The 24,916-nt window shown below is 43.4% G+C and overlaps 1 protein-coding gene and 1 long non-coding RNA gene across 2 annotated transcripts in view; one reads left to right on the top strand and one right to left on the bottom strand.

Moving 5' to 3' along the window:
• PIGL (phosphatidylinositol glycan anchor biosynthesis class L) overlaps positions 1-24,916 on the bottom strand; it is a 129,465-nt gene that overhangs the window by 15,201 nt on the left and 89,348 nt on the right. The window contains exons 3-4 of the mRNA XM_074263940.1: positions 9,313-9,403; positions 2,223-2,290 (exon numbers count right to left, since the gene is read on the bottom strand). Coding sequence (XP_074120041.1) covers positions 2,223-2,290; positions 9,313-9,403 — 159 coding nt within the window. The remainder of the gene's footprint in view (positions 1-2,222; positions 2,291-9,312; positions 9,404-24,916) is intronic.
• LOC141540204 (uncharacterized) lies at positions 6,015-11,511 on the top strand. The gene is made up of 3 exons (XR_012481486.1): positions 6,015-6,111; positions 7,686-7,752; positions 11,321-11,511. It is a non-coding gene; the product is annotated as an uncharacterized LOC141540204 (long non-coding RNA).

Genomic DNA, 24,916 nt, shown 5'->3' with positions numbered 1-24,916 from the left:
ATCAGAGGCCAGAAGCGATTTTAGCAAAGAACAACCTTGCATGAAGATCCTACCATGTGTCAGGCCCTGGCTGAGGGCTGGGAACACCATGTGGTCCAAAACAGTCCCCAGCCACAAGTTTACATGCTAACGGGGGAGAAGACATGTATGCGAATACATCCATACAGTGCACGTAGGAAGTAGCTGAAAGGAGTTAAACGCAGAACTTTCCTAAAGCCAAGTCGGATACTCTTCAGTACCCTTCTGTCTCCATGGGAACTGCTATAAATTTCAGCACAGATTTCTATTTTTTCTTTGTGACTCAGTTTTGGCTCACCTATTTATCCCCGGGGACTAGGACGATCCCTCGGCTTGTACACGTCCCCAAAGGATCGAGCATAGGATCGGGCACTTTGTGGCAGCTTGTCAGTGCTGGGCAGAGTAATGGGAAGAGCACTGGGCTTGAGGGTCATAGAGTCTGGGCTTGAGAACCTCAGTGGCTGTGTGACCTGCCGCAACCCTCAGCTCCCTCAATTATAAAATAAGTCATTTGCAGCCATGTTGTACCTTAGCTAGACTGCTGAGCTTGGAATCAGAAAGAACAGAGTTCAAATACCGCCTGAGACACTTACTACGGTGTGACACTGGGCAAGTTACTCATCCCTGTTCCCCTCAGTTTCCTCATCTGTCAAACAAGCTAGAGAAGCAAATGGCAAACATTCTAATATCTCTGCCAAGAAAACCCCAAATGGGTCATAAAGAATTAGACATGACTGAAAAATAATCTCTCTGTCACTCTGTCTATGAAGATTCGTTCCCCAGAGAGACACTTGACTACAACAACCCAAGAGTTTTAGAAATCAGCCTGTGGGTTTGGATTTCAGTTCTGCGGCTCTTTGAGCCCCCATCGGCGTATTTCATATAAACAATTTGCCAGTCAGAATTAAAGAACTTTTAAACAAGGTTATTTACTACAAAATTTACTCTTTCAATAACATATGCATATTATATGTAAGTATATTATACACTATAATTTCTATATATTGAATATGTATATAAATATAGAACTATATAGGGAGAGAGGGGAAGGGGAAGAGAGAGAAAGAGAGAAAAAGAGAGAGAGACAGAGAAAGAGACAGAGAGGAGAAACAGAGAGACAGAGAGAGAGAGAGAGACAGAGAGAGAGAGACAGAGAGAGACAGAGAGAGAGAGACAGAGAGAGAGAGACAGAGAGAGAGAGAGACAGAGAGAGAGAGAGAGACAGAGACAGAGAGAGATAGAGAGACAGAGAGAGAGAGACAGACAGAGAGAGAGATAGAGAGAGAGAAAGAGAGAGAGAGAGAGACAGAGACAGAGAGAGACAGAGAGACAGAAAGACAGAGAGAGACAGAGAGACAGAGACAGAGAAAGAGACAGAGAGACAGAGAGAGAGAGAGAGAATAATATCTTAAGTTATGTCCCTTTGTAGAGGAAGGAGCCTGGCTCACTAGTCAGAAGACTTGGGGTATCGTTTTTGGTCACTTTCTAGCCAGAAGGCCGTGGGCACATCATGTGACCTCCAAACTTCAGACTCTATAAAGCCGAGATCACAATCCTAACACTATCTCGTCACAGGTGTTTTACAAAAGTCTAGAGAGAGATTGTGCACTAATGGTTATTTTTTGGAAACTCTAAAAATTCCTCCGGAATTCTGATGATTCCTAGTCTAAGGGGTAATTGAGATGGTATAGGAAGAGTCACCTCGGAGCCAAGCTGGTACCTCTGACATGCCCTTTCCTGGCTGGGTGATACTGGGCAAGTCACTTAACCTGCCCCTCAGTGTCTAGGAAACTGTCTAACATCACTGATTGCAGAGCAGGTGGTAGTGAAGTTTCCTCACTGGGAATTCCCTACATGATGAAATCACAGATAGTGTTCTATCCCCCCACCCCCAAAAAGGATGAAGTAAAGGTGGCTTTGGGTTTCCAAGGCATCATTGCTATAACTGCTTGTGGTTAGACCAGCCTACTCTTAAGGGAAGAGGCTTTTGGGTCCCCTCCCCCTGCCAGCACAGGTGGCTCCTTGCTTTGGTTGGTAGGAGACACTGCAGTAAGTGCCCTCCCCCACCTTCTCCCTCTCTTCCCCCCACCCTCCCGCCCACCCAACCTCCTCTCCCCAGCTCCCAAGCACACATGGCTCCTATCTCTGGTCAGTCCTGGGAAGGATGGAGACACTGCCGGAAGCGCCCCCCCACCATGTCCTACCTTATTGCAGAGTAAAGGGCGATGTGGTTGGCGTGACCGCTCACCCCGCCAGTGTCGAAGGTCACCACCTGTGGAGAAAGCCAGGCCGGAGTCAGGTGGGCAGGGCAGCTGAAGGGGAAGGGGAGAGACACCTGCTCCACTCCACTTTACCAGGAGTTGCCGGTGGCCAGGGCCAGTCAGGGTGCTGAGGTGATGAGGGCCAGTTTTGGGGTCCCACAAATGGGAGTGGGGGTGACCAGACCTGCTCACAACCAGGATGGAATGGGGGCTAAATGCTTCTCACAGGTACTGTGCTGAGCACTGGGCCTCACGACAGGAAGCAGTTGTGTCGGGGGGAGAGGGGACTTGGGAAAGGGTCATTTTTGACATCGTGGAGGGGAATAAAAAACACACCCTTTCTTTGAAGACAGCCATAATGACTGTAGACTTCTGGCTCTACGATCTAAGGGCCAGGAATGGCCTCCCCTTCGGACGGATGCCCCAGAGACCTAAGGAATCCAAATGCCTTAGGTACACTCAGGCAGGACGTGGGTCCTCTTTGGGGAGGATTCAGGAGCTGCCTCCGTGGGCTGGGCCTTGGCTGCAGGGAATGAAAATTGGGATTATCCGTGCACCTCAGGGCTGCTCCCAGAACTCATTGCTGCCTGTGGAATGGTGGCGCTCACTCTATTGTTCTCCTTATGTCATCATTAAATATTGTCAGGAGCTTAGAAGAAAGCACCATACATTAAAGGGATACAAAGTCAACACTAAGGGAGTCCTGAGGCAGGGGCGAAGCAGGAAAAGAAGGAAGAAAGGAAGGAAATAACTCTTTATTGGGTACATACTGCATGGTTCAGGTACAGAAGATGACTGGAACTGAGACTCATAAACACCAAGAGCCTAATATACACAGGGATGATGGAGGAAATGAATGCGAATAAGATAGTGTTTGCCCTCAGACAGACAGCTATCCACGCCAATGCCCAAACACGAGCTCTGGGTGACCCCAGAGCCTAGAGATGCTGCAGGGAGAGCAAGGATGACCAGAGAGAGCTTCCAGGGCCTCCGAGCTGGAGGGGAGCCAGGGGCTCATTGGGCTATTCTGGGCCAGCTGGGGCCTGAAGGACAATCCCCACTACAACTCCATGAGCCGACATCCAATTAATGACTCAAGAATTTAATTCAATTAGAATCAGATGTTAAATTATACAAAATGAAAAAAAAAGTTACCCCAAAAATGCAAATGCCAAATAAATCACAAATGTGTATACTCTAATGAACAGAGCCATCCTGTTTCCACGCCCTCTTCTGATTTGGTTTTTTTCTATAGACTTTTCCTGGTCCTTATCATGATTCTTTATAACACAGTCGTGGGCAAACATACACATACATGCACGTACGTACATTTTTCCAATTCTGCCTTATTTACTCTGTGCCTAACCATGTGCACTGGCCCACGTTTCCTGGTGTTCTCCTTACTTCCCCACCTCCCCCCTTTGGACTGCATCTGGGCCTTCGCTGGTCTAGAGAACTCCCATCGAGGAAAGGCTCTTCACCAATGCAGATCACCACCTGCTTTGCACTTTTCGAGTCCTGGAGAGTTGCTTGGATCGGACTAGGAACACCCGGCCCGTATGTAACAGAGACAAATTTTGAAAGCAACTCTTCTCCTTTTGAGGCTGGCTCACTAGTTACTTTGCCAGAAACTCAGGACCCTTGTTACATTCTTAAATAATTGATGATCCCCCACAAAGCTTTTCTTTATGGTGGTTTACCGGATTATCACTGACGTGGAAGCCTTTCTGAAAGGGGTCTGAGGTAACCCCAGGATCACCAGACCACACTTTGACACTTCCCATACCGTACTCTTTTGTCTCCATTTCTTACAGTTTCCACACGTCGATTTTTTCATCTCTTTAAAATCTCTGTAATAATCCCTGACATATCTGTAGCACTTCAAGTGCTTTACAGAATTATCTCACATGCGGTTCTCCTCTGAGGAAATGTTAATTATTATTATTCCAGTTTTGTAGATGAAGAAACAGAGACTGAGAGATCAAGTAATTTCATCAATGTCTGCCAGCTTTGAACTCAGGTCTTGTCGGATTTCAAGTCTAGCTCTCGTGCACAAACGCACTCACACTCACACACACGTGCAGACATTCTCTTGAGGAGCTCCTTATACTGAACCAACATGGACGTAGCAATTTAAGGTCTGAAAAGTGCTTTCTATAACTCTTCTGAATAAAGAAGGCTACACTCTGATGGAAGCTCTCTCTGAGGCTGGAGAGGACAGAATGAAATCAGTGAAGAGTCAGCAGGCCTGTGGACTCCTCCTGGAGAGGAGGCTCCTGTGACAGAGCTGGCAAGATGAGCCCCATTAATGCCAGTGTGTCCTCTCCCTTGCCTCCTCCCCCATTCTTCCAAGCTTTTCTACTTGTGTCAAAGGCCCCACCATTCTTCTGATGGGCTATGATCCTCCTCCTCCTTCCCACCATTCGGGGGCCAAATTTTGCTGTTCCTCCGGCGTCTGATCGCCTAACTCTCACAATAACTGAGCCCTCAATCCTCTCTGGCCTAGACTGTTGCAATGACCTTTCAACTGGTCTCCTTGCTTCAAGTCTTTACTCAAAGATACAACATAAACTCCCCTGGTTCCTAAAGAACTCCGCAATCTTGCCTCAGGCCTAATTATTCCTTTCCCCCTTTCCTGAACTCTATGGTTTGGCAAGACTCCTCTCCATTTCCCATATGGGGCCCTCTGCCAGATGTTGACTTCCATGCCTCCTCTGCCCTCTTGGCCCTTCACGCCTGGACTGCACTCCCTTTTCATCAAGACCTTATAGACTCCTCTATTTCTTCAGGATGTAGCTCAAGTGTCACCTTCTCCATTTTTTCATCCTTGTAGTTTAAAAAATGTTTGTCAACCGTAGACTTAGCATGGAGCCTTACACCTAATAGATACTTATTAAATGTTTGTTGAATTATGATGGTACAGATGATAGATGATGTCAGAGGGGTGGGCATGAAAAGGATAAATATTCGAGACATGGGAAGAATATCTTGATGGGCCTCGCATCAGTCTTCACACTTTCTCTCTCCCTTCCTCCCCTTCCTTCCTCTCTCCCTCTCTCTCCTCTCTCTCTCTGTCTCTCTCTCTCTGTCTCTCTCTCTCTGTCTCTCTCTGTCTCTCTCTTTCTCTCTCTCTCCTCTCTCTCTCTGTCTCTCTCTCTGTCTCTCTCTCTCTCTGTCTCTCTCTTTGTCTCTCTCTATGTGTCTCTCTATTTCTCTCTCTCTGTCTCTCTTCTCTCTTTCTCTTCTTTCTCTCTTTTTTCTTTTCTTTTCTCCATCTGTCTCTCTCTATCTCTTTGTCTCTCTCTATGTGTCTCTCTATTTCTCTCTCTGTCTCTGTCTGTCTGTCTCTCTGTCTCTGTCTCTGTCTCTGTCCTCTCTCTCTCATCTCCCCAGTAGAAAGTAAACTCCCTTGAGAGCCCATGATTTTTGTGCTTGATCTTTGTGCCTTGCATATAGAAGACTCTTTATAAATGCTTTTTGGATTATCTTTAAACATATCTCTTCCTAATTGTTTTAATTTTTTTTTCAATTAAAATTTATTTTTTCTACTTCCCACCTCCCCCACCCATTGAAAGAAGAGGAAAGAAAAGAAAAGCTCTTAAAACAAATGTTAGTAGACAAGTAAAACTTGCTGGATTGCTTATTGGATTATATTTCCCAAGGTCACGGAAGTAGTAAAAAGTAGAGCTAGGATTCCGATCCAAGTTCCTTTTCCACAAATCCAGCTCTGTGTCTCCTGTGGCGAGCCCTCGCTTTCTCAGGTTTTTCTCAGGTTGAAGGGCTGAATCATTCTTTAGTCTGGCTCAGTGAAACACCTCTGCCTAAGCCCAAGGTAGGTTTCCAGAATCCCGCCCCATCCCAACCCAACTCTGCGGCCCTCCTCTCCCCTGCCTCCTGGAAACATGTTTGAAAATACATTTAACTGAAATGTTCAGAAGAAATAAATCTTCATTATTCACACTGAAGGTTTTGCCACCTTTAGAGTGTCTCCATGGGCTACCTTCACCTACCTACACAGCCTTGTCTATCTCCTCCATTAGAACAATATGACCTAGGAGCCCAGAGGAAGAAGATGGGAGTTCAATTCTTGACTCTGCCATTATTAATCCAATGTGTGACCTTTATAAGTCATTTTAGCCATTTGGACAACAAATGATGGAGTATTTTGAAAAAGAAGCAAGTGATAATAGAACATTTGTGGTGAGGGGCTGGCTGACAAGCCCAGTCCCTGGGAGCACTCCCAGAGACCAGTGATGTAATTTCCACATGGAAGAGATTGAGGAGCCCATGTGGAAGGACAGTGGGTGATGGAAGGTCATGAAAATCCACAGGAGAGGCTCTGAGCCCGTGTAGATGCTCTGTAAGCAGCTCCGGTCTGGGCCCAGGGAGCACGGCCTCTGCTGCAGGTCTGTAACAGCCGGCCTGAGCTCTCTCGGTGGAGGCTCCTCTCCCTGGGTTACACTGTGATGTAGGAGAGGGACAGAGCAGAGCCTCTGACCCTCTCACCATCTGAGACCAATCTGGGGCCTCTGTCCTTCACCTGCCTCAGTGCTGGCTCACTCATTTAAGGAAAGGAAGCTGGGAGAGACTACAAGGAAGGTCAGGAGAGCAAGGCCCGTCTGGAGTCCGGGAGTCTGGGAGCGGTCCAGTGGGCACTGATGCCGGGAAGAGCTGAGAACGGAGCTCATTGAGCTTTATGCCGCCTCTGGAGGTGGCCACTAAACAAAATCTGAGCTTATTTCCCCAGAGATTAGGGTGAAAGAGGGGACAGTGAGCCCTTCTAGTACAAGAAGAGGGGGGAAGGAATGTTATACTTCTGTTTTTGTTTTTTAAAATTATATTAATTAGTCAAATAAAATTGGGGCATTACTCCCTAGGGGATAATAGTGGGAGGAACATACCCAGAATGGGGGCTCAAGCTGATGGTATTAAGGAAAGAACCCCGACCCTTTCGGGGTATCCCCCAGAATCCCGAGTGGGAGGTATAGCCAGCCTTGCCTCAGAGTTAAGGTCAGAGAACACACTCATCATATACGCAAGATACATTTATGCATCCTGATTCCACGCAGTTATCCTGGGTGCAGGCCAGGAAAAGCACTGAGGAGAGTTATGAGGGAGCCTAATCAGATTTAGTTAGAAAGTACATTAGCACGTGCTTTAAAAAATCCTGTTTAATCTTCACAGCTGGGCTAGGAAAAGGATAGGTCCCACAGGCTCGCTTTTGGTCTCCTCATTTTACAAAGATTTTACAGTTGACAAAACTGCGTTTTAGTCACTTAACCTACTTAACCTGATCCCTCAGACCAGAACTCAGGTCTCCGGCCTAGTCACCTGCCTTTTTTTTGGGGGGGGCGTAGTTTAAGTTTATTTAACACAGATGTGCGTTGTGTTCCCTCCTCGATCTAGTGTTTGGATCAGTGATCTCGATGACCCCGCAATTCTTAGGGGAAACACCTCGAGCCATCTCAGCACGGTAAGGTTTGCACTCCCAGCTCTGGGACACTGAGGGGACAGCTTTCACCTAATGGCTTTCCTAAAACTCTGGGTGTTAATCTGACCCCTGAACTGTCTTTGTGTTCTGTCAGTGCCTTGTGATTCACGCCAGCGCCTCTCAGTCCCAGTCTGATTGGGGGCAGGGTCAGCTGTTTGGTTCTCTTCTTGGGTTCTGGGCTCTCTGAGGGGCCGGAGGGGCAGGCGTGATGCTGGGATAAGTGACCCTTGGGGTCCCTGGGGAGGCGAGGAGGCAGTGGGTTGGAGCTTATCTTGGGATGGGTCTCTTGCTGTCTACCTCAGACCATAAGGTCACACTATGAAGACAAATGAAGCCGAGTAATGGCAGAATCTTTCCAGGGCAGACTAAGTAGATCTTTCCCCAGAGAATCCGGCCCCTAACATGAGTATCGGGCTTTACAGATTCCCACTGGGGTTGACAGTGAGGAGCAGAGCTCTTCATCACTTACAAGATCCCGGCTGGGAGATGCAAAGGCATCCCTGACTTACTCCCTGACCTCCGGGAGCTCTGACCCAGCCACACTTGGTCCCAGGGAAGACAATATTACACCACACATGCATCGGAGCCCCACGGAACCAGGCTCTGTGTGATGGGAGGTGAGAGTCACCCCTGCCTTGGGCAGAGGCCCTCCAGGAAGGGATCCGAGGCTGGCTAGGAAAGGTCACCCCCCAGACCCACAGCATTTTCATCTTGGGGCAGCCAGGGCTCACGGGTAGACAACCAGACTGGCAGCCTGGCTCCAACATTTAAGAGCGAGTCCCATCACCTCTGTCTCCTCTTCTAACTACCGGCCCCTAGTGAGAAGAGCACTGTGTGAATGTGGGTTAAGTAACCCTCGTTAGTACCTCGTCTTAAACTAACCTCACTGGTTCTGAGGAAAATCCTGGAGACATCTGCTTATGGAGGAACACTGCAGGCATTGGAAGTGCCAGGGAGCAGCTAACAGACAGTGCAAATCCCACCTCTGACATCTTTCTAAGTCTTGATTTTCTCATCTATAAAATGGGCGTAACAGTGCCTTGATACTTGGCTCATAGGACAGTTTTGAGGCTCTAACAAGACAGTGCTAGAGACTGTCTGACACGTCCTGAGAGGCTGGGAGGTGACACAATAGTCACCACAACTGTACTGTACTGAGCTGTGATTATTGCCCAGGCTCATGTAACCCATGAGGAAAAAGGTGAGTCGGGAACCCTTCTGCTATATCACGTCCACTAACAGCTGGGGAACGGACAAAGGGACTCAGATCTCTGCCTGAAAGCACCAGTCGATGAAAAGCCACAAAGCTGACTGCCTGCCTGACCATGACTGCTGGTGCTTTGTGGTGGTCCTCTCCCAACAGTCCTGGGACGATCAATGTAATCGTCTCCATTTTGCAACTGAGGGAACTGAGGATCCAAGAAGGTGCCCGGGCTTGTAGAATGGCAGAACCAGGTCTGCTGGCTCCAAGTTCAGGGATCCCAGATTCAAAACAAGCCCCGCATGGGTGAACATGGGCTTTGCCAGCTGGGGTTACGTTACCAGATCAATGTGGTTCGCCTTGATGTGCCTCAGGAGAAGGGTAGCCAAGAGCTCGGTGTTCCACTGAACATTCGGGTCATCTGGGAAATGTCTGAAAGAGAGAAGCACAGGAGAGTGAGTGGCGTCCTGGGGAGTCCTCACTGAGGTCCTTTGGAAGCCCCCTCCTCATGTGTCATTGTGGTGAAGAGGTGGCTAGACCACCAAAGATCACCCCAGAGTAGGCTGGGAGATCCAAGCCAGGCAGCCTTTCAGCATGGCGGTCTGGGCTTTGTCTAAGAGTCTACCCAAGGTCAGTGAAGCTCAGCACCAGAAAACCAGCCAATAGGAAGAAGGCCAGAGATTGACCCTATGTCAGAACTGGTAGGAACCCTCATTTGGGGAAGCTCCTCCATCAACACAGGTCGCCACCTTCCCTGCCTCCTTGCACCTTGAGAGCCACATATACACTGAGATACTGAGTGAGGGATAGTATTCTCCAGTATAGCACCCGGGGGGTCTTTCCACACATACAACATTTGTCTCCTCCCACATATACATCTGTCTCCTCCCACTTGTACATGCTCAAAACTCCTCTAGTCAGCCTTCAGTGGCAGCGGAACCAGGTACTAAACTTTGGTTTTACAGGCTCTGGGGCTTTAGCATGGGTTCCACCTAATAGATGCTCTGGCCTTGTCTTTTCTCACACGTACAACACCTGTCTCCTCCCACATGTACATCTGTCTCCTCCCACGCATAACATCTGTCTCCTTCCACACGTACATCTGTCTCCTTCCACACGTACATCTGTCTCCTTCCACACGTATATATGTCTCCTTCCACATATACATCTGTCTCCTTCCACACGTACATCTGTCTCCTTCCACATATACATCTGTCTCCTTCCACACGTACATCTGTCTCCTCCCACATATAAAATATCTGTCTCCTCCTACACATACAACATCTTTCTCCTTCCACATGTACATCTGTCTCCTTCCACGTACATCTGTCTCTTTCCACACGTACAACATCTGGCTCTTCCCACATGTACAACATCTGTCTCCTTCCCTGTTTCCTCTCTGTACATGGCACAAAATGACTTGCCCACAGCCACACAGCTAGGGACCCAAATCAGGGTCTTTCTGGTTCCAAGCCTAGCTGTCTCACCCCAACATCTCCCAGCACTGCCCAGCCTGATTCTGCACAAATTCTGAGATTATGGAGTCACAGGCACTGAGAGTGATGGATGCAGAGAGGTCATCTAGCAGAATCTGGCCAAGAGGGCAGGGTGGGACGGAATCTCAAATTTGGGCCTGGGATTCCCAAGCCAGCCCTCCTCCTATTGCCTCCCACTGCCCTGCCTAATGAGGAGCCTCCAGTCTAGCTGGAGGGGCTCAAACTCCTCTAGATCAGCCTTCAGTGGCAGCAGAACCAGATACTAAACTTTGGTTTTACAGGCTCTGGGGCTTTAGCATGAGTTCCACCTGACAGATGCTGGCCTTGGAAGGACAAGGGGATTTGGAAGCAGAGAACATAGGGAGGAGAGTTCAAGTAAGAGGAATATCATGAGCAAAATCCTATGGTAAAAGGGAGGAGAGACATGAGAAATGGCAGTTCAAAGGAGAGGTAATTCAGGAGGATATTCAAAACCAGGAGGTGGAGGTCATCTACTGGGAGAGGGATAGAAAGGATGATATAGGAGGATTCAGAAGGAAAAAAAAAGTTTGGAAAAAGAGCATTTTATCCTTTTTGTCTTTTCCACTTTCCTCTATGTATTTATCTCCCTCTTCCCTACTCTGCTGATCTTGGTCTTCCTCCTCTTCTAACAAAATGATCCTTGAGACCTTTCTACATGACCCTGCCCACCTGGCTTTCCTCTCTTTCTCCTTCCACTTTCCCTCATTACCTTTAATACATAATATTTTGCTGAATATATGTTTCATAGCTGCTGAATTTATCTAATCAAGCATTCCTCTTCTTGTTCTCCATTTAAGGACCTGATGTATTTAATCTTTTCATTGTATCACAGGGCTGGGTGCTGGAGGAGTGCCTTAGCAATGACTTCATGGCAGAGAGGAGCTTGAAGGCAGGAGAGGGCAGACATCTGGCCAGATGTCACACAATGAGTCAAGTTTCAGATCCAGGTGTTCTGACACTGTTTCCCCACTAACTGTTAATTTTTCCCTCCTCAAAAAAGTGTGCCACAATTGAATTAAATTATTTGTGACTTTCTTGTGGCTTCTGATATCTTTTTCTGTTAGTGATTCCCAGCCACAAAAAGGTACTGAATTACCTGATGAAGATAAAGGGGTATTTCCCCAAAGAGGTTTCCAGTTGAATTCATCCACCATTCTAGTCTCCTTCCCTCTCGGCCTGGAGGCTGTTCTCTTGTATGTGTAGGGCTTGGCCAGAACGCTTGAGATGGGCTGCTCACTCGAGCTATTTCCAACATCAGCAGCACTTTCCCTGTTGAAGACCCAGTTGGTGTTTTTTGAGCAGATGGTCCCTCTGGCTGACAGTAGTGATGGAGTTTGGAGAGGCAGAAAGTTTCGCAATGGGGAACAGAATGTGATGGGACAGGGACACTAAGGGGAAGGCTTTTTGTCACAGAGTCACTCACTGGCCTGGGAGCCAGGAGATTTAATTGACAGCTCCTTCAGGACTCATTCTTCTCCCTGTAAGATGAGGGAATTGGACTACATGATTTTATCCTGAAGCATTTGTTCTCTCTCTGGCTTTTTAGTTCTGAATTGTGAGATGTGAGGAACTCAATTAAATGCTTACTCTTTGCCAGGTAGGTACCATATGAGGTGTTGAGGATTCCTTAAGAAAGATGAAAAAAAAATTGGTTTTTTTCATAAGTAGCTGATCTTCCACTCAAGTGTGACTTTGAGAGAGGAAGTAAATATAAAATATGTGCACCCAGGTAGACTGAAATCCCAAAGCAGATCTTCTGAGTCTTGACCACGTCTCCCCACAAGTTCAGGACTGCACATTCATCCAATGTGCTGGTTGTCTTCCTTTCTGTCTCCTGACCTCTTGAGGTTACCAGTAGAACACTCAGACTGTCTACTTATGAGCCTGCATCCTCCCCACATGATCAGCTGGTCTCACTTGCCTTTAAAAAATTTCTGTGATGTTGTCCCCCTTGGCAGTCCTTGTTCAAATTTTCTCACTGGGTCTCCCTTTCATCTTGCTCACACCCACCATGCATCTTTCCTTTGCTTTTGTTATAATGATCATTTTGAGTTCTTCTGAGTCTCTAATGTTCCATGACTTATAGCCATAGGATGGCTTACTGGTATTGAAAATATGGATCTTTTTTTCCTAGGAAAGTTTGAAGTCATTAAAAAAGCTTTGGTATTGTAGTTGTTCATCCTTCAATTTCTTTCTTTTGTTTTAATAATAGATTTTTATTTTTAAAACACATGCAAAGATAGTTTTCAAACATTAACTCTTGCGAAACCTTGTGTTCCAAGTTTTTCTCCCTCTTTTCCCCAACACTATCCCCTGGACAGCAAGTAATCCAATATATGTTAAACATATACAATTCTTCTATACATATTTTCACATTTAACTTGATTAAATCTGATCAAAAAGGAGAAAAACGAAGGGGAAAAAAGCAAGCAAACAACAACAAAAAGGAGAAAAAAACTATTTTGTGATCCACATTCAATCCTGACAGTCCTTTTTCTGAATGCTGATGGCTCTCTCCATCAGAAGTCCATTGGAAGTGGCCTGAATCATCCCTCCTTCAATTTCAACGAGGACCGATGACATCATGGGGTGATGAGTTGGGAGTGAATTGGATTTAAGTGAAGCAGAATTGCACAAAATCATAGGTCTTGTTCTTCCTTCCAGAGACATTAAAGTCCAGTAGCAAGAGTTAGAATGATTGGCCCTGGATGCAGTAGATGACCTTGGTGTCTTCAATTCCACAACAGACCCTTCTAATGAAAAACTAAACAGCTTCTTTCTACCCTGTGCTCTATTTCCTTATTGGGACAGCTATTGCAAAGAGCTTTACAATTTTGTAATGGCAGTCCAGACTGTTTTCCTCTTCTTGGGATCAACACATTATCAATCTATTACTATCAGTCTCAAGTTCTAAAGGACAAATTCTATGAAGATCATTCACCTAACTTCATGTCATCATCTGAGCAGTCTATTTTTGATGCAGTTGATTTTTTCTACGTGGACAATTAAACCTAAATCTCTTGAATGGTGATGAATCTCTTCCAGGAGATTCTTCAGTGTTTCAGGGCTTCATGAATAATGTCATCAGTAAAGAACAGCATCTGGAAGCGCTTATTATCCATCATGAGGAATTACTTTCTCTGGCTTGTTCTTCTTGACCAATGTTATAACATAGTTTGCTAAGGCTGAAGAGTCTGGTACAGGAAGCATGATGGAAGGGGGAGGCTGATCATGTCCCTGTAAAATTGGAAATCACATACTGTGGTCAGGCCCTGGCCCTGGCATTGGAGGCATTAATATGTCAGGCAGTAGTGGAGGAGGAAGCCCAGGTGGTAGAGGCAAAAAAAGGATCGGGCTTGGTAGAACAATTTCGTCAACTACTAGAGGATCATTCCCAAGATCAAATTGACAACGGTTGCCAACTATACAAAATCCTCTTTCAACATTTCTATTTGAAGCTCAGTCTTTGTCTCCTCCCCTAATTCAGCTTTGACTATGATGGCACTCTCTGCTCTTACTATGGCCTTCACTCTTGCCTCTTCTCCAGTCATACTTATCATGGTGCAATTCATTTTCTCGTAGTACCTGTCATATTCCCTCCACTTACCATCTTTTCTTTTTTTTTCTCTCATGTATCCTTTGTTCACTAGATTCTGAACGGGTCTTTTGGGGACTGGGACTTTTTTTTTTTCTGACTTCTAGCTCTTCCCATGCTGACTCATGAAATATCTCTTCTTTGACTTCTTTTTTCTAAACTGTAAGTTTTGGCTCTGGTTTGGCTGGTTCCAATGGAGGAAGGTAGTTCTCAGTATAAAGACTTTCAAAGAGCTTATCCATAAAACATGAAGTTTCTTTTTGTAAAATAAAACAAAATATCTAGTTGGTCTGCATGGCCGGCTTTCAGTTCTTTATCATGCGAGATTATTTCTTCAACTTTTTAGTGGTCAGTGACAAAATCCTTTGGTGAGCATACCTTCATCTCATACCTCTCCTGATATCTATGATGAAAAGTTCATCTAATAAAGTAAACCAATTATCTTTTCCTTCTAGGATATGAAATACTTTTGTTGAATGAATGGGAGATAGCTTTTTTTTTTAAGTTAATACATATAAGAGAAATTTATTTCAGCAGCTGTGCAAAGGGGATTTGGAGTACTCAAAACAAAGTTTTACATATAAAATTTTCCCATTCTCATTCTTTTTTATAAATATATTTTTAAATTTTATAATTATAACTTTTTTTGACAGTACATATGCACGGGTCATTTTTTACAACATTATCCCTTGCACTCACTTCTGTTCTGACTTTTTCCTTCCCTCCCTCCACCCCCTCCCCTAGATGGCAGGCAGTCTCATGAATGTTAAATATGTTATAGTATATCCTAGATACAATATATGGGTGCAGAACTGAATTTTTTTGTTGCAAAGGAAGAATTGGATTTGGAAGGTAAAAATAATCTGGGAAGAAAAACAACAGCAAAAAAAAAAAAATGCTCACAGTTTACACTCATTTCCCAGTGTTCCTTTTCTGGATGTAGCTGATTCTGTCCATCATTGATCAATTGGAATTGGATTAGCTCTTCTCTATGCTGAAGATATCCACTTCCATCAGAATACATCCTCATACAGTACCATTGTTGAAGTGTATAATGATGGGAGATAGCTTGTTAAAGAAGCCTTTAAGGTAGTGTTTTGTTCTCCTGAATCAAATATATATATGTTTTAAAACTAATGAACATAGTTCTATGTCTTTCAATCAATTCTGTGATGATAACAATGTGATCTACTGTGGTGAGCCATAAAATGCAACATATATGCATATCATATCATATATATATACATATATATATATATGTGTGTGTGTATACACACACACACACACATATGTACACACATACATAAGAGGAAAGTGGGAGGGGAAAAGAGAAAACAGATTGGAGGGGGAAATTTGGGACAGAGCAGGTTTTAATTAGTTTGCATAGATAAAGGTCACTCTGATTCAGTGGAAATCAATTGCTCAGAAACCCTTGCAAACCAATTCCCTAGAGAGGGAAGGGAAAAATTAACTCCTCGAATGCTTGAAAGAATATCAATTGAGTCATGAAAACAGCTAAAAAGAAAAGGTAGTGGGGAGGATTCTATGGGCATCAACTGTTTCACAACTTAGGAAGATCTGATAACCTTCCATAACAACAGCTTCTTGTGTGTAGAATATGAAGTTCAAAAGAAATTAGAGCTTAAAGGACTCTAATTGGCCCCTCTCCCTCAAATCCCTTCCCTCTCCAATCCAGCTTTTGCATAGTTATCAAATAGATATTCCTAAAACATAGATATAACCACGTCACTCCATTGCTCCTAAATCTTCAGTGACTGACTCCCTATTGACTCTAAGGTAAAATGCAAAATCCTCAGCCTAATACTTGAAGCCTCCCTCCCTCTGTAGTCTCAGTCAGTGAACATTCTGTTCTAATCAAACTGGCCTATTGGATATGATCCCCAGTATCAAACAGTCCAGCTTATGCACCCATGCCTTTGCACAAGTGCTCTCCTCTGTCTAGAAGGCATTCTCTCTTCCCCTCTGTCTCTTAATCAGTCAGTCAACAAGTATTTATTAAGTGCTTACTATATGGTAGGCAGAGTGCTAAGCAGGAGACAACAAAGGTAGCCAGAAACAGACTCCCTCGCTTCCTTTAAAGGGCAGCTCCGAGACTGCCTACCACAACAAGTCTTTTTGGATCCTCCCTAGCTGTAGCTGGTAGGTTACTATCTTTTTTTTTTTTTTTTTTTTTTTTTTTGAGGCTGGGGTTAAGTGACTTGCCCAGGGTCACACAGCTAGGAAGTGTTAAGTGTCTGAGAGCAGATCACATTTGAACTCGGTCCTCCTGACTTCAGGGCTGGTGTTCTATCCACTCTGTCACCTAGCTGCCCCTGGTAGGTTACTATCTTGATCTCATTCTCTATGACTTTGCATTTGCCTACCTATTCATGGTATTCTGCCCCTAGTAGAATGTAAACTCCTTGAGGGCAGGGATAGTTTTTGTTGTTTTTGTTTGTCTTCCTTCCCCAAAATCTGCCAAAGAACTTTATACATATTAAGCACTTAAAAAATGTTTATGAAATTTTTGTATATAGAGGTTTAGAGATAATAATAAAAACAATAAATAAAAGTTCATGCTCATATAGCACTTGAAGGTTTACAAAGCACCTTTATCACAAAACAACTCTGGAATAGATGATTATCCCCATGTTACAGATAAGGAAAGTTGGGGCCAGGGAAGGTAAGGTGCTGCAAGTCTATGGATTATCTCCCCAACTCCTTTGAGGCAAGGACTATGGTCTTGACTTCTGCAGCTTCTACAGAATTGGGTACACAGTTCAAAGTAAATACCAGATCTTAGTAAGACTTTGAAGAGAATTGCAACATAAGATTAGAATTCTAAGGCAACGTTTCTTAAACTGTGGATCCCCATACGAGGTCTTAACTGAATGTGAGGGTCATGAAATGATGATTTATTATGAGTAAATGTTTGATTTGGATACCTATTTTATACACCTATGTACCCAGAGTTATGTAAAAATTTCTAAGGCAAAAAGAGGTCTCAAGTGGAAAAAAATTTAAGAAGCCCTAATTTAAAAGACATTGGACACAAGTGATGGGGAAGTGAAACAAGATTGTGCCCGAAGTTAGTTGGAATTCTAGAAACAAGGTCAGCAATGATCTGTATAAAGTAAAATGCATCATCCCTGTAGATGAGCAGGCTAGAAATAGCATTACCAATCATTTCCAGAATGCTTTCACCATCAAAGGATTTTCCAAGCATGTATCTACCTAGTCTATTCATCCTCAGCATTACTGAAAGGTGAAATGATCATTCTGACACTTATTTTCCCCCTCTGGAAAACCTGGGCTTGGATCAGGTGATCTCTAATCTCCCTTCCAATTCAATAAAAGGGCAGGAGCTTCAGTGGCCTCTTGTACAGTGTCCCTGAATGCAGCACTGGATAGAGGCAATCCTTTTCTCTAGTGGAGGCCTTCCCTGTCATCTATCACCCTATATGGAGGAAACAGCAACTTGGATGTCACCCAAACTACTAAGGGAAACTATCTATAGGCAACTAAGAACTCAGTCTTTGGGATCTGGATTTACTTTGAAAAGCCCAGAGGTCACAAGATCCTAGCCTAGCCCACTCCATGCACTCTACTACTGTCAAACGACTGGCTATGCCACTTTGGTGTGAAAGGCTCTAGGGAACCCGAGGCCATCTCTCCCTAAGGCAGCCATCCCAAGGCAACAAAATTTACCTCTAAGTTAAATTAGTCTCTCTGCAACCCTGTTATTCCTAGCACTGTCCTCCGGACCAGCCAGAACGAATTCCTTCAGATGCTCTTCCTTTGCCATGACCTCAAAGCTCTTTACCACCCAGGCTGCCCTTGATATTTTCCAGCTTAATATCCTTCTTAAAACATGGCGCCAGGAACTGAGCACAAGATTCCAGTCTGACCAGGCATCTTATCTTGGGCAAGTCACGTCAACTCCGTTTTCCCTCATCTGTACAATGAGGGAGTAGAACTAGATGGCTCTGAGCTCCCTCCGGCTCTAAATGTATGATCTCCTAATACCAAGACCTCCTCACCCTGTGATATTTTCTTCTCCTGGTGTGGCTTAATATTGAATTAGTTTTCTTGGCTGACACATCACAGGGTTGACTAAGATCATTAGAAAGGGGAAAATCCCCAAATAGGCCAAATGAAATCATGTTATTATCAAAAAATAATCCACTCTGGTCTGGCTCATTTCTTACCTCTCGGTCTTATTCATTTCTACTACTTTGGCTACACCTGAAATCCCCCACCCATCTAAATCCCACTCACTCTGGAAGGCTCAGTTGAAGTTCCAGCTGCCACCCAAAGTCTTCCCCAAGCATTGCAGTCTGCACTCTGATACCCTCTGAACCCACACAATCAAGCACTTCCTTAACATTTGTATGGAATGTTACTCAGACTCTTTCCTTTGTTGTTTCTTGTTGCTGTTCAGTCATTTTTCATTCATGTCCAACCCTTTGTGACTCTCTTTGAGGTTTTCTTGACAAAGCTACTCAAGTGGTTTGCCATTTCCCTTTTCAGCTCATTTTTACAGATAAGGAAACTAAGGCAAACAGGATTAAATGATTTCCCAGGGTCACACAGCTAATAAAATATGTATACAAGGAAAGATCTGAACTCAGGTCTTTAAGACTCCAGGCCTGCCACTCTGCCTGGCCCTATCTGGCAGACAGAAGGTGTCTAATAACAGGATGGTTGGGGGGCTAATCCTGACATATTAGATGTATATATATTTTAATAGTATTTTATTTTTCTAAGTATATTCAAAGATAGTTTTCAGCATTCATCTTTGCAAAACCTTGTGTTCTAAATTTTTTTCCTACTTTCCCCCTTTCCCTTCCCCAAAACAGTCATTTCTTGTGCTCTAATTCTGGACTGGACAGGGACTGCAGTTTGGGTAGGACGGGGAGAGGCCAAAAGTAGTGTGAATTCTCAGCATGTTGTTCTGCCACGCTGGAGTGCCAAGATGTGACTGATAGCAGGACTGGGAGTGGGGCCAGAAACCGGGCACAGAATGGAGGGTGTTGTGTTGGGACGGGCCCTCAAGAAGGGCTCGTTGAACCCTAATGAGCATGTGTGGAATGCTGGGTAGGCAGCAAACAAACAGACCTGACTAGTCCCAAGCCTAACATAAAGGCCTGGGCCCAGCTCAGCCAGCAAGAATACAGAGAACAGCATCCAGAATGAAAGCACAGAGCCGGAGCTCAGCAGGCCGGGAGTGAGGGCAGGAACCTGGAAAGATGGAGGAACTCTTTCAGCCTCCAGACAGTGGGAGCAGTCCTGGAGCTACTTCTGACTATAGGTGGGGCCAGACCAACCATTGGGTGGAGATATTGGGATGGGAAGGGCTGCCCAGGCAGATAATGGTGGGAGCTCTTGGTTGTGACAAAGGCCTGAAAATGAGCACATTCTCCCCAGAAGACTGGAGCTCCTCCTAGGTGATGCTCAGTGACTCCACCCTTGCCCTCTGTGTCCCTGTTCATCCTGCCAATCACTCTGATGAATTGGGGAATAAATCAAGGACTGGAGGGGTCAAACTGCCAAGTAGAAGGGAGATGAACAGGAAATGGAGAGAAAAGGGGGGAAAGACCCAGTGTTGGCAACAGTTGGAGCCTTCCAGCTGAGGAGCCACACATAAAAGCATTAGGTTCCATCTTGGAAATGGGATATATGAAAATAATAGCCTGGTAAAGACATTGGTATTCACTTAGAGAGTTCCACACAAAATAAGGAATCAGTCAGGCAAGTTAAGAATGAGGAAAAAGCCTATTTAAGCCCTCTAATGCTTAGTTCTGGAGAGTTCAAAGATTACCAGAACAATGGTAAATTCTTTTGTCCCTCACTATGATCTTCAGAAAATATATTCTTTGCTTTATTGTGAGCCTGATTGTGGAGAAGGAAGCAAGCTATTTTTTTCTGTAGGAATAGGGGCAATAAAAGCTTCCAGGAAGGGAGGTAGGAGTTGATTCTTTGTGCCTTTATTTCATCATATTGTTCAGACAATAGAATTCCAGTTCTGAGACTTGGCATTCAAGGCCCTTCACAGACAAGCTCCCAACCACATCTCCCATTGCTCACCTTTAGTCTATCTGCATTCCTTCCTGGGATGAGCTATCTTCTGCTCCAGTGCCTGGGCTACATGTGTTCCCTTTCCAGGTGGGGGGGATTATGGAAGGAGAATGGTTCTGGGGGGCTGGTTCTTGACTCTTCTCTACTAGTGGGATCTCAGGGAAGTCATTTCTCTCTGAGTCTCACTTTTCTTCTTTGTAAAGTGAGGGAAGAAGTGGACTAGATAATTTCTTAAGGCATTTTACATTTTTCTAATCATGACTGGAATGCATTTATCCTCAGGATAGCCCAATGATGCAATGGATAAGGTGACAGCACTGGAGTCCAGAAGAGCTGAGTTCAAATCCAGACTCAGATATGTACCAGTTATATGACTCTGGACAAGTCACAGAACTCTGTGTGCCTCAGTTTCCTCATCTGTATAGATGAACTGGAGAAGGAAGTGGCAAAGCACTCAGCATCTCTGCCAAGAAAACCCCAAAAGGGGTCATGAAGAGTCAGACATGACAGAAAAACTATTTCTTCCACAACAAGGCCTAGGGTATAGTCCATGTGTTCCACAACGTCACTCCTTCACAATCCACAATAGTCTCTTCTTCCACTGAATTCCCATGGTGCCTCAGGTCTTACTGAAGTGGGAGGGAAACTGTTCCCTTTAAGATTATCACTCTGAAACTATATTTCCTTTTAATCTCCCTTTTAGAGTCTCCGCCCCTCCTGGGGAAGGCATATCTCCCCAGATGAGTTATCTTTCAGGGATTCCAGAGCCTTTGATTCAATTAGAAATCCTGGTCAAAAAGCTCCCCTTTGAAGTGTTGTTAATTCCACCAGGAGATCTGGGCTAGATACTGATAAGCTTCTAAGCCTGGGAATCTCGGTCCTGAAGCCTCAAGACTCCTTTTAAAGGGCAGTTTCTGGACTCACTCCTTGCAGAGGTCCAAAAAGCTTGCTCAAGAACTAGGAGATCATTATACACTTCAACAATGATATTGTATGAGGATGTATTCTGATGGAAGTGGGTATCTTCAACATAGAGAAGAGCTAATCCAATTGCAATTGATCAATGATGGACAGAATCAGCTACATCCAGAGAAGGAACATTGGGAAATGAGTGTAAACTGTGAGCATTTTATGTTTTTCTCCCCAGGTTATTTTTACCTTCTGAATCCAATCCTTCCTTTGCAACAACAACAACAACAAAATTCGGTTCTGCACATATATATTGTACCTAGGATATACTATAACATATTTAATATGTATGGGAATGCCTGCCATCTAGGGGAGGGGGTGGAGGAAAGGAGGGGAAAATTCGGAACAGAAGGGAGTACAAGGGATAATGTTGTAAAAAATTACCTATGCATATGTACTGTCAAAAAAAGTTATACTTATAAAAATAATAATAAAAAAAAAGAGCTTGCTCAGCTGCTAGGATCCTCTGCCCACTGAGAAGGGATTCTCTTCTCAGTGCCAGACTCCATTTCCCTAATAGGACTTTAGCAAAACTATCTTTATGACCAACAATAAATTTTCATTTTTGCCAATTAATATTCGGGATTAAGTGAATTCTTTCACTTTAAACCTGCACTGGCCAAAAAGGGATTTTAATAACTCTCTGCCTGCCACTAACCTCATCATTACCACCGTCCATTTGGCCTTTATGTGTTGCCCCTTAGGTCAGTCTTGTCTTCCCAACTCATCCTTGAAGGAGGAAGATGCTGCGTTTTTTCCTTTGATTTGGTTTCCCCCCATCCCTAAATGAGCCTCCCCAACCCCAGGGAGGCTCAGCAGACCCGTTTCTGGCTGATGGCTGATAGTCTTTCATTTCCTTCTCTGCATGGGGCCAGGCTGAGAAGAGGCTGAGCTTCCAAGGTCTCCCCTCTTACGGGCTGATCTCTGGATGGGGTTAGATTGTTGCCCATCAAGTCAGGAATCTGAGAAATCAGCCAGTCTAATCCACTTATGTAGGGATGATGAGGATGCCATTAATGTCACGAGGGACAGATGGGCCTGTATTCCACTTAATTCAATATGCCTTTATTAAGCACTTTCTTTGCTCCAGACTCTGGGCTTGGTGCTGGGCAAAGGGAGATCAAAATAAAATCCCCATCCTCAAGGAACTTCCCTTCCACTGGGGGAAGAGGAAGCCAAATAACTAGAGCAGTAAATACAAGAGAAATAAACTATTTTGTTGGGAGCGAGGACAGGGAGGAATATTAACAACTGGAGGAGTGCGTTTTTGTAGGAAATGAGCCCATATTGCCTAGGTGGGGATTCTAAGAGGTGGAAGTGAGGACAGAAAGTATTTCATAGAGGTTTTATATGGAAAAGAGCAAGTGAGACAATACAAATAGTTAGGATATAGACTGTGAGTGGGAGGACAATGGAACGACTGGAGGAACGACTGGAGCCAGACTGCGAAGGGTTCGAAATGCCAAGTAGGAAAGTTTATCTTTTATGTGCATACACAGTACCTAGTATATAGTAATTGCTTAATAAAAATCATCCTGTCTAGCTGATTATCCATTCAAAATAAATTGATCTATCTACCTACCTATCACCTACCACCTATTTATCCATTCATCCACCCTAGAAGCAATAAGAAGCCTTTGAAACTTCTGGAGGGAAGGGACATGGTCAGACGTGCTTTATGAATATCAAAATATTATATGAGACACTGGCACATAGGGCAGGGCAACACTATATAACTCTTTCTCAGCAGTTTCCTAGAAGTGATAAGGTAATCAAGCTGGGAGGAGGGGACAGCATGGAGTGGTAGGAAATTTTTAGTTCCAGGAATATAAATACATGTATGTAGATATATAAAATTTCTCTCTCTACACACACACAGAGCATTATTTATAGTGAAGAAACAATAGGAAGCTTTCTTGATAAATAGAAGAACAAAGTAAGGATGTTTCCTTTTCCCAGTTATTTGACATGTTTCTAGAAATGCTAACAATAGCTAACAAGATAAGAAAAAAGTTGAATATATAAATATAGCCAAAGAGGAGACAAAATTAACTACTTGCTGATAAGGCTTACTTAGAAAAACCAGAAAGAATCAGCAAAAAACCCCAATAAATATAATTAATAGCTTTAGTAAAGTGGCAGGATATAAAATAAATCCACACACACACACACAAAAACCAAACTATAAAAAGAAATAATAAAAAGAAAAGTTCTACTCAAAATAACTATGAAGTTGTATAAAATATACTAGGAAAAGAAGTAATCACAACTTATCAGAAATTGTCAAGACATATAATACAGTTTAAAAGCCCTTAAAAAGAGAGGAAAAAATCCAATATAATAAAACTGATCATATTATTTAAATTAATTCATACATTTATTGCTATAATAATCAAATTTTGACAGGAGTATACTTTATGGAGCTGGACTAATAACAGAATTCTTTTGGAGGAACAATAAAAAAGGATGAATTAAGAAATATGTGTCCTGACATATTATATATATTTTATATATTTTTAACGGTATTTTATTTTTCTAAGCATATTCAAAGATAGTTTTCAGCATTCACCTTTGCAAGACCTTGTGTTCTAAATTTTTTTCCTCCTTCCCCTTTTACCTTCCCCAAGACAGCAAGTAATCTGATATAGGTTAAACATGTAATTCTTTTAAACATATTTCCATATTTGGCATGCTGCAGAAAAACAAAAAAACAAACAAACAAAAAAAAACAGACCAAAAGGGAAAAAAACACAAGAAAGGAAAAAACAAACAAACACGTAAATAAATAACAAAAAAGGTGAAAATCCTATGTTTTAATCCATATTCAGTCTCCATAGTCTTCTCTCTGGATGTGGGCGGCACTTTCCATCACAAGTTCCTGACATATAAATATGACACATATAAAGCAATAATCATCATGACTATTTGGTACCAGTTAAAAACAACAAATAGATTGGTAGAATAGATAAGAGGAATAAGAAACAATCAAATTCAATAACTTAATGTTCAATAAACTCCCAAATACAAATTTCTTAGAGAAATAACCAAGAACTGCTGAAAAAACTGGAAAGCAGATTCTTTGACAGAAATTATGTTTTGACCACATTTAGAAATCATACCATAAAAATAATTAGGAGAGGATCAATTTAAATATTTTTCATAGCTATGGCTATGGATAAAGTTCTTAATGAAACTAGGAACAGAAATGATCACCAAAAAAAAAAAAAAATCACAGATAGTCTATATCAAATGAAATTAAAAAGCTTTTGCCAAAACCAAACCAATGCATCTGGGATAGAAGTGAAGCTTTCAATTAGGGGGAAATCAAATATCTCAGGAAAAGATATTCAAATATACTTGAATGCTTGGCTTAACATACCTATATTAAATATTTGCCTTATGTATTTATATACTAACAGAAGAATATAAATAAAACCAAAACCAAGAACTATTTCCCAATGATACATGGTCAAAGGGCATGGAATTGGAAACTGTTAACCACCATTTGAAAGATAGTTTTACATCTCTAATAAGAGGAAGGAAGGCAAATTAAAACAACCCTGACTTTTATCTCAAACCCAGCAAATTGGTAAAACTGACAGAAGACGATAATAGTCAATATTGGAAGTGCTACGGGGAGACCGTTACACTATTATGTGCTGTTGGTAGAGCTTAATATTGCGCCTACAATTTTGTAAAAGAATATTATAAAGTAAACAAAATTTCCATATATTTTGATCCGTTGTTAGTGATAGATCTCAGGTCAGTCAGAAAGAAAGATTCTAC

This window comes from Sminthopsis crassicaudata, chromosome 4 (assembly GCF_048593235.1).
Source record: "Sminthopsis crassicaudata isolate SCR6 chromosome 4, ASM4859323v1, whole genome shotgun sequence".
Taxonomy (NCBI): Eukaryota; Metazoa; Chordata; class Mammalia; order Dasyuromorphia; family Dasyuridae; genus Sminthopsis; species Sminthopsis crassicaudata.
Note: the sequence above shows the minus strand (reverse complement) of the source record. Positions and strands in the feature narration are given on the sequence as shown.